This window comes from Astatotilapia calliptera, chromosome 8, assembly GCF_964374335.1.
Source record: "Astatotilapia calliptera chromosome 8, fAstCal68.1, whole genome shotgun sequence".
Lineage (NCBI taxonomy): Eukaryota > Metazoa > Chordata > Actinopteri > Cichliformes > Cichlidae > Astatotilapia > Astatotilapia calliptera.
This window is the reverse complement of record NC_137429.1, coordinates 1,545,634-1,555,000: the sequence shown is the minus strand read 5'-3', so window position 1 is coordinate 1,555,000 and position 9,367 is coordinate 1,545,634. Positions and strand designations below refer to the sequence as shown.

Below are 9,367 nucleotides of genomic sequence, written 5' to 3'. Positions count from 1 at the left end.
CTCTGACCCCGAGCCCTCAGCGTGGACAGTCCTTTTCTCTCACCAACAATAACAACATAATCAGGCTGATACTAATAATCTCAGTACTTCTATGGGTTAAATCTTTTGTGCCCCAGGGCATCATTTCCATTTAAAACAACTATTAAATCCACTAAAAGTTGTGTTTAAATGACGAGAAATTAAAAGAAAAGACTAAAATAATCAGAATTTACAAATATCAAAAACAATGAGGTACACAGACACAAAAAAAACCTTACATAAAATCAAATAAATTGAGCTGATAGACAAACGAGCTCCGCTCACCCTTCATTGTCGTTGTGGACGTCCTGCGTCCCCCAGCAGAGCTGCCTCTTCCTCCACTGAGCCATGTGGGACAGCCCGTCTCCGTCTGCAGCAGAAAAATCAAACAAGAGTCAACACTGACCGGAGACGCGGCGCTGTGGTCACCGCTGAAGCTTTTGAGCCCTGCACAGATCCTGCTGCTCGCACTGACGCGACGTGCAGATCACCATGACAACCAGTAAGGATTTAACTCCAAACAGAGGATGATTGTTTTTGTAGGACATCCTGAAAGCTTGCATCACTCTGGTTCCCTTTACAATACTTTTTAAATGACGCCAGCACTAAGCCCCGCCCCCAGCATGATGATCCCAAGTGTCCAGCAGCTGTTAGCAAACTGGTCTCTGAGGAAACCTTCAGTCAGTTAAACTGGTGAACCCTAACCCCCTAACCCTAAGTCTAAACTACACATCTGAGTTCACTTTGCAGTCTCAGCTGATTTTGTTGTCTCAGCTGTTAGCATCTTTTGGCTAAGCTGTATTTTGGCTAAACCACAGCCCCACAGGCCGAGGGGGCGGTGTGACAGCAATTTTTCACACCAGCCTATTAATCAACCTAAGACCCAAACAGACTTTTAATTCCTTTGAAAGCCTGATGCTTCGCCTCGTCCACCCCAGCTGTGAAACTCAGAAACCAGTCTTACTTGTTATCATCTATCGTCCACCTGGGCCTTACACAGAGTTTCTGTCTGATTTCTCAGACTTTTTATCTGATTTAGTTCTGAGCTCAGATAAAATAATTATTGTGGGTGATTTTAACATTCATGTAGATGCTAAAAATGACAGCCTCAACATGGCATTTAATCTGTTATTAGACTCGATTGGTTTCTCTCAAATGTAAAAGAACCCACCCACCACTTTAATCACACTCTAGATCTTGTTTTAACATATGGCATAGAAACTGAACATTTAACAGTGTTTCCTGAAAACCCTCTCCTGTCTGATCATTTCCTGATAACATTTACATTTACAATAATTGATTACACAGCGGTGGAGAGTAGACTTTATCACAGTAGATGTCTTTCTGAAAGCGCTGTAACTAAGTTTAAGAATATAATCCACCCACTGTTATCATCTTCAATGCCCTGTACCAACATAGAGTAGAGCAGCTATTATTATTAGCTATACTAATGCTTCGATCTTAAATAGGATCAACCTATCTCTAATAATCAGCTATGTTAAACCTTTACTCAAAAAGCATCTCTAGACCCAGCAGTCTTAGCTAATTATAGGCCAATCTCCAACCTTCCTTTATATCAAACATCCTTGAAAGAGTAGTTGTCAAACAGCTAACAGATCATCTGCAGAGGCTTATTTGAAGAGTTTCAGTCAGGTTTCAGAGCTCATCACAGCACAGAAACAGCTTTAGTGAAGGTTACAAATGATCTTCTTATGGCCTCTGACAGTGGACTCATCTCTGTGCTTGTCCTGCTAGACCTCAGTGCAGCGTTCGATACTGTCGACCATAATATCCTATTAGAGCGATTAGAACATGCTGTAGGTATTACAGGTACTGCGCTGCAGTGGTTTGTATCATATCTATCTAATAGACTCCAGTTTGTGCATGTAAATGGAGAGTCCTCTTCACACACTGAGGCTAATTATGGAGTTCCACAGGGTTCAGTGCTAGGACCAATTCTGTTTACATTATACATGCTTCCCTTAGGCAGCATCATTAGAAGACATAGCATACATTTACACTGCTATGCAGATGACACCCAGCTCTATCTGTCCATGAAGCCAGATAACACACACCAATGAGTTAAACTGCAGGAATGTCTTAAAGACATAAAGACCTGGATGGCTGCTAACTTTCTGCTTCTTAATTCAGATCAAACTGAGGTTATTGTACTCGGCCCTGAAAAGCTTAGAAATATGGTATCTAAGCAGATTCTTACTCTGGATGGCATTACCTTGGCCTCCAGTAACACTGTGAGGAACCTTGGAGTCATTTTTGACCAGGACATGTCCTTCAACGCACATATTAAACAAATATGTAAGACTGCTTTCTTCCATTTGTGCAACATCTCTAAAGTTAGAAACATCCTGTCTCAGAGTGACGCTGAAAAACTAGTTCATGCATTTATTACTTCCAGGCTGGACGACTGTAATTCATTATTATCAGGATGTCCAAAAAACTCGCTGAAAAGCCTTCAGCTGATCCAAAATGCTGCAGCAAGAGTCCTGACAGGGACTAGAAAGAGAGAGCATATTTCTCCTGTTTTGGCTTCCTGTTAAATCCAGAATTCAAAATCCTGCTCCTCACATACAAGCTCTTAAATAATCAGGCCCCATCTTATCTTAATGACCTTGTAGTACCATATCACCCTATTAGAGCACTTCGCTCTCGCTCTGCAGGCCTACTTGTTGTTCCTAGAGTATTTAAAAGTAGAATGGGAGGCAGAGCCTTCAGTTTTCAGGCCCCTCTTCTGTGGAACCAGCTTCCAGTTTGGATTCAGGAGACAGACACTATCTCTACTTTCAAGATTAGGCTTCAAACTTTCCTCTTTGCTAAAGCATATAGTTAGGGCTGGACCAGGTGACCCTGAATCCTCCCTTAGTTATGCTGCAATAGACGTAGGCTGCTGGGGGATTCCCATGATGCACTGGGTGTTTCTTCTTCACTCACTATGTGTTAACAGACCTCTCTGCATTGAATCATATCTGTTATTAACCTCTGTCTCTCTTCCACAGCATGTCTTTATCCTGTCTTCCTTCTCTCACCCCAACCAATCACAGCAGATGGCCCCGCCCCTCCCTGAGCCTGGTTCTGCTGGAGGTTTCTTCCTGTTAAAAGGGAGTTTTTCCTTCCCACTGTCGCCAAAGTGCTGCTCATAGGGGGTCATATGATTGTTGGGTTTTTCTCTGGATGCATTATTGTAGCGTCTACCTTACAATACAAAGCACCTTGAGGTGACCTTTGATGTGATTTGACGCTGTATGAATAAAATTTAACTTTACGTCCTTACTGGGATCCATCATTTCACTTTACAGGTATCAGTGATATCTGCACATGTTCAGACGTACCGCTGTGCAGAGAGCCATCCTCTGGGAAGTCTGCGTCCAGCATGAGATCATCATCAGCCAGATCGCAAGAGTCCAGGTTGTTCAGGATGTCCTGAAAGACAGCGTACGACAGAGACACGCGGTCTTTAATAAGCCGACTCCAAGAAAACACACCGGGCTAAATTCAATGAGCAGAAAATGTTTCAGGAACTTCTAACGTCAGCGTGCAGACAGCGAACGAGAGCATCCAGAGCTGGAAATACAAATGCTCCTTTCCACGGAGCACCACACAGGAAAGATGAGAGTACGGATCCACTCAGTGAAGTGTTGTTTAGGTCCAAACCTATCCCGACTGAACAGTTACAGCTTCCTGTCCTTTATTTTGGAAAAGAAACATTAAAAGGAGATAAAGACAGAACACCGAGACGTCTCCGTTTTCTTATCTTGTAAATAAAGAAAACACGTTTTTGGAAATCTGGACCCTGCTTCCCTGATTTCCTTTCCTCAAACCTAAACTCAGCAGATTTTGCTGTTAGTGTGAACATCAGCTGAAAATCGGATACAAGCACGACTCACTGAGCGAGCGGCTTTCACATCATTGGGTCACCTGTTACTGCAGCTGGTTAACGACAACAACACGACCACTCACAAATCCACGCAGCTCCAAAACTAAAGAGTTTCATGTAGCTTTAAAATGTATTTAATAAAAACTTTTATTAGCAGAGCCATGAGGAAGAAACGGTGCATCACTTTAAAACAAAGAAACGTTCTCTGTCTGACTGCTGTCAGAGCTCTGAGGATAAATATCTATAACTAATCAATCATATCTATCAGTTAAACCTGAACAGTAGGTTTTACCTTGTATTGTGTAACATGTCACAGGACATCTGCAGGCTACAGGTTAAGGATCAGCTTTGAGCTCCGTTCATTTACAGAAGGACACATGCTGACCGTGTTTTTAAAGTTATTCTGAAAAAATAAACGAGCGTCATCAGAAAACAGCAGCAGATGATCCTTCTATCATCCAGGACAGCGGTCGGAAAACTTGATAGTATCTCGATATTTGTGTGTTAGAGGAAAAAGAACATTTATTGAATAATTCTCTATTTGATTCTAGTTTTGCACAAGGTGATCAGACAAAGTGCCGTGCTGCACAGACCGCCGACCTCGAAGAAACACAAAGACCAAAGAAAAAAAATCAACAACAATTTAACGAAGCAGCTGACAAAAGGCACAGACCGTCCCCTCGTCGTCAGCAGGTCTTTTGTGCTTGCTGATCAGCTCTGAGTTCTTCTGTCTGTGCAAGAGTTCGGAGGCTGCTTCATGCAGAAGCATCTGCCTGCATGTGCTCAGCCACAGCCACACACACACACACACACACACACGCACACACACGCACACACACGCACACACACGCACACACACGCACACACACACACACACACAAACGCACGCATTCACACACACACAAACGCACGCATTCACGCACACACAAACGCACGCATTCACACACCCTGGTGGCTGAGAGCAGTCATCCACATCAACGCACCGCCTCTAATCTCCTCCTGCTCCCTCATCTCTTTGCTCCTCTTTGTCATCTTCACCTCTTCCTCTCCTACTTCCATCCTGTCACTTCACCTCCCTCCTCTTGCCCTTCTTCCCTTCTTTTCTCTTCCTTTTCCTTCTCTCTCATTCTTCTGCCCACATCATTCACAAAAACACGTATCAACAAGAAACTAAATCACTGATTTAGACTTCAGGGTATTTCATAGAGCTGTGAGCACAGAAGCTAAAGTAACGTCATTAAACGCTACTTTAGCGCTAACCGAGTCCATGACAGGAGAACACAACACAACATTATAGTATGTACTGATTTTATAATCAATAAATCATGAGAAGGTTCAACCTAAAGATGTAATAACGAGCACTGCCCTCTACAGGAGGAAACAGGAAGAGCATGAAGAAGATGCCCTCTGACATCACAGTGACATCAAAAGGCCGACGTCAGCATGTTGTAATAAAAACATAAAACTGAAACACGTTGCTGAGCTCTCGGCTTGCTCTCGTTTCCGTATTAATCCAGCCTAAACAGGAAGCAACTTCTTATCTGCCAATTCTGTTTAAGGCTTTTATTGTGGAATAAAAAGTGGTTAAAAATGTTAACATGGTCTTTGGTCAGTGGTTGTTGATCAATGGTCATGAGAATTTGCATAATTAAGATGAAGGAACTGCCCTCCCAGCCCATTGTTGCTTCACTGGGCTGGTTTCAGTCATTATGCAAATGTCCTGTTTATAAGATTGAAGCCTGCAGTCAGCTGAGACTGAAGACGTCACCTGGATGATGATGAAACGTTTCCCCCACAAAACGCTACATTCTTTTTAAAAATGGAGAAAATAAAATTTAGACTCAGAGGAAATGTTATTAAGTTCTCACAGATGTGGCAGCCTTTTATCACTTACTTTAACTCGTTGAAAACACTTACAATAGACTAAACTTCTGTACCACAGGGTTCCCTTCTGTTATGGTTTTGGGAGGGAGTTCATTATTTTTTTTTTTTGTTTGTTCTTTTTGTTGTTTTTGTTTTGTTTTTCTTCCTTTTTTTGTTTTTGTTTTTGTTTTTTTGTTTTTTCTGTTTTATTGTTATTATCCGAATTTCGATGGCCTAATTTGTTTTGATATATGTCTTTATATCGGTTGATACTTGCTGTATTGGGCCTGATATGTTAAATTACATGTGCAAAACTTTATAAATAAAGAGGGGAGAATTTCACCATAAAAGCTTGAATGCACAGAGCAGTTGCCACGTGACTAATTGATTAAACATTTGCATTAATGAACAGTCAAAAAAAAAAAAAATGCTACATCCGGATGAACAGAATCAACTTTTGGAGAGTTAAAAATTTTTAGTTTTGTTTCATAACATTTCTTAAACTCTCCTCGTGCCACGCCCCCCTGTGATCATCGTTACTCCTCCTCTTTTTCTGTCCTCGCTCTGATGAAAACACAGAAACCTCGTCGTTGTCCTGACCCGTCTGTTAAAACAAACAGAGCAAAGCTTTCCCCTGAGGCAACACTGACCCCTGGTGGTCGGGTCAAACATTTCTAATGATAATTTCAGTTTCACATCTACCAACAAACAGAAGACAATCAGGTTAAAGCTTAAAGACGAGAAAGACTTGAGCCATCAGTCCAGAGCTCGTTAATGTCCTCACATCATTAAGACCCTCAGCTCACTGCGATCAATCACTCGTTGGGCCCACAGCTCATTAACGCAGAGGGCACATTGAGACGGGAGCTCATTAACAGCCTCTCAGCATCATTCAGGATGGAGATTAACTTTACTCAACAGGACAGAGCGTACATGAAGCCACGGCTCGAAGCAGTTTAACACATCTGAATCCCTTTGACTGTTAGCCTTCAGCTTTGTGTAACACCACCCAGATGCTCACTTCATGTCTGATAAGAAGACAGAAACATTAGTCGTTTATGGCAGCTGTAGCTCCCAGTAAACACTGATGCTAACGAAGTGCGATTTATTAACCTGCAACAAGCAGAATGGCCGGGTGGCGTTTAAGCCGCACAGATACAGGATGTTTAAACTGACTTCCTGTTTCCTGTGCCAGTTTATTTATTTATTTATTTCAGCTGGTTGTTGTGTTTTCATCAGGGAGGTTGCAGAGTGCCCTCTGGTGGATAAATTATGCAACATCCGCACTGATAACATGGTCGAACGGTGTTTTTATCCACGTTATAAGGTTTCATTTATTGGCTGTTATACAAGCTGACACCGACACATACATCTGTAACCATTACGGTCCATAATACCGATAAACCAGTCGGACTTTAGCAGAGATGCTCTTAAAACTGGAAAACCGTGAGAAGAATGGGAGCTTCCAGCTTCTCTCATCATCTCATGAACATCAGTGTCTGTAAAGTTTCAGTGGACACTGGAAGCTGGAGACAAACTTTACTGAATAAATGTCTGATATTGTTCAAAAATAGAAAGGATGCATGAGGAAGGTCAAGAGAGAGAGATGCTGAACACTGGACGTGTCACTGCGGAGTAAAAAATAAACTCCTGACCACAAATACAGAAACCGCAGCTGGATTTAAGGGAGTATAAACAGTGAGGGAACCTTTAACATCCCTTCAACTGTAGAAGAAGAATCAGAAGAAGAATCAGAAGAAGAAGAAGAAGAAGAAGAAAGGTGGAGTGAGGACGAGACTAAAGAGGAGTACAAAGAATAAAAGGAACAACAACAACATGATGTAAATATATATAATATAAATATATATAATCGAGAAATGAAGAAAGGGCAGAACAAGAAGAAGAACAGGACATCTGATCGGCCGTGAGTGTAACTCACAGAGTGGACACAAGAGGGAGCCAGAGGACTTCCTGCAGACTTAGATGAGCTGAAACGTGACACCAGCGTTCATCGTGAGATTAAAATGTCTGATTTTCAGTTTGATAAATGAAACTGTGGGTTAAACATGAACTCTGACTAAACTTTGGACATTTCAAATCAATGAAATCAAAACACAAGATCAGTCTGAGTGAAGCTGTTTTTTGAGCTCCCCTGAGAGGCCTCGAGCTCAGACTTTAAAAACTTTGTGCTAATCTGACACGTGACTCCATCACGATGAAGCGTCTCCATTGTGCCGTCTCTGTGGAAGCAAACCTCAGCGGAGCAGCACAGCAGACGCCTCCTGAATGTTAAACGCTCCTCTTTGTCATTTCTCTGCTGCGCTGCCACGAAATCATCCAAACTACAAACCAGCCTGGAGGAAGGTTGGGGGCAAATGTGTGTGAGCTGCAGGTTTGTCCTTACGATGCTGTTGAGGTCGGAGTCGAAGCTCCCGATGTGGTGGGTGGTGTTGCTGCTGGTGTGAATGGACGCGGTTGTGGCGACGCCCCCCAGGGGCTCCAGACCCTCCTCGTCCCACATGTAGGTGCCCCCGGACCCGCAGCTGTCGGAGGGGGACAGGTCCAGGGACGAGCCGCCCTGCAGAGGGGACGGACATGTTTGATTCAGACCACGTGGAGTTTTTCAGCTTTTATTAAACGTTCATGACTGCAGATGAGAGCAGGACAGACGTCCTCCTCTGTCTTTCCCAACAGCGTCCTGCCTCGCCCGGCTTTCAGGGACAGAAACCACGTCTACACCCTGCCTGTTAACTGTCCACGTGTGGGGCTGCTTTCACCTGCTGCAGCTGAGCTGTGAGTCAGGTCAAAGTATGACTCAAAGATTATGTCATGTTTCTGGAAATGGGTTTAAGGTTTGACAAATGGAGGAAACTGTGACAATTCAAGAGGCTAAATATCTGAAGTGGGTCTATGAGGTGAGGCTGAAGGCAGGGTGAGGCCAAGCAGCATCCTCCTGTGCTGATATCAAAGCCTGCAGTTCCTCTAATGTCCACTAGAGGCTGACTCAGTGTTAAAGCTCTACAGCAGAAAGAAACATGCTGACGGCCTCATACAGAAACTCTTCATATCAACTGTTTTCACAACTCACCTTTTTAAACTGTTTTAAGGCTTAAAGTCTGCATTATTAGGGGTGTGGCCTCTTTGACTGACAGGTGAATGGTGACACAGGCGGCTGTAGCTGCTAGCTGTCTGCTAGCTTCACCTCAGCTAACTGGAGTCCCTGAACTGGACCTCCGGACTGTGTTTGTGCTGTTAGACTCTATTTTTTCATACAAATGAAGCAGCCTACTGGCTTTTATTGATTTCTCTAATTAAAAAACAAAATCTGGCAAATGTAACAGGAAGTGTTGGCCCAAAATTACAAGGAATATGGCCGCTAGCACAGGCTAAGCCACAGCATTAGCCGATAGGTTGGCAGACTGTGGTTTTATAAAGAGAGCTGCTGCTGTGGGCACTGATAGCTCCTTCTGATTGGTGGATAGAAAGTTCTTTGTATGGGTTTAATGGCGCTACCTGCTCGTGGTAGTCCGGCTGACTGGACCGTCTCCGGCGGGAGAGTTGGGTCAGCTGATGGTCTCCTCGTTCACCTGAACA

The 9,367-nt window shown here is 43.3% G+C and overlaps 1 protein-coding gene across 5 annotated transcripts in view; it reads right to left on the bottom strand.

The window, feature by feature from the left end:
• The window catches only part of LOC113027958 (serine-rich coiled-coil domain-containing protein 2-like), a 46,819-nt gene that overhangs the window by 21,084 nt on the left and 16,368 nt on the right, over nucleotides 1-9,367 (bottom strand). For all 5 annotated transcript variants that reach the window (XM_026177825.2, XM_026177824.2, XM_080305278.1 and 2 more), the window contains exons 5-8: nucleotides 9,287-9,360; nucleotides 8,178-8,351; nucleotides 3,366-3,456; nucleotides 304-388 (exon numbers count right to left, since the gene is read on the bottom strand). In XM_026177825.2, the coding sequence (XP_026033610.2) occupies nucleotides 304-388; nucleotides 3,366-3,456; nucleotides 8,178-8,351; nucleotides 9,287-9,360 (424 nt within the window). The remainder of the gene's footprint in view (nucleotides 1-303; nucleotides 389-3,365; nucleotides 3,457-8,177; nucleotides 8,352-9,286; nucleotides 9,361-9,367) is intronic.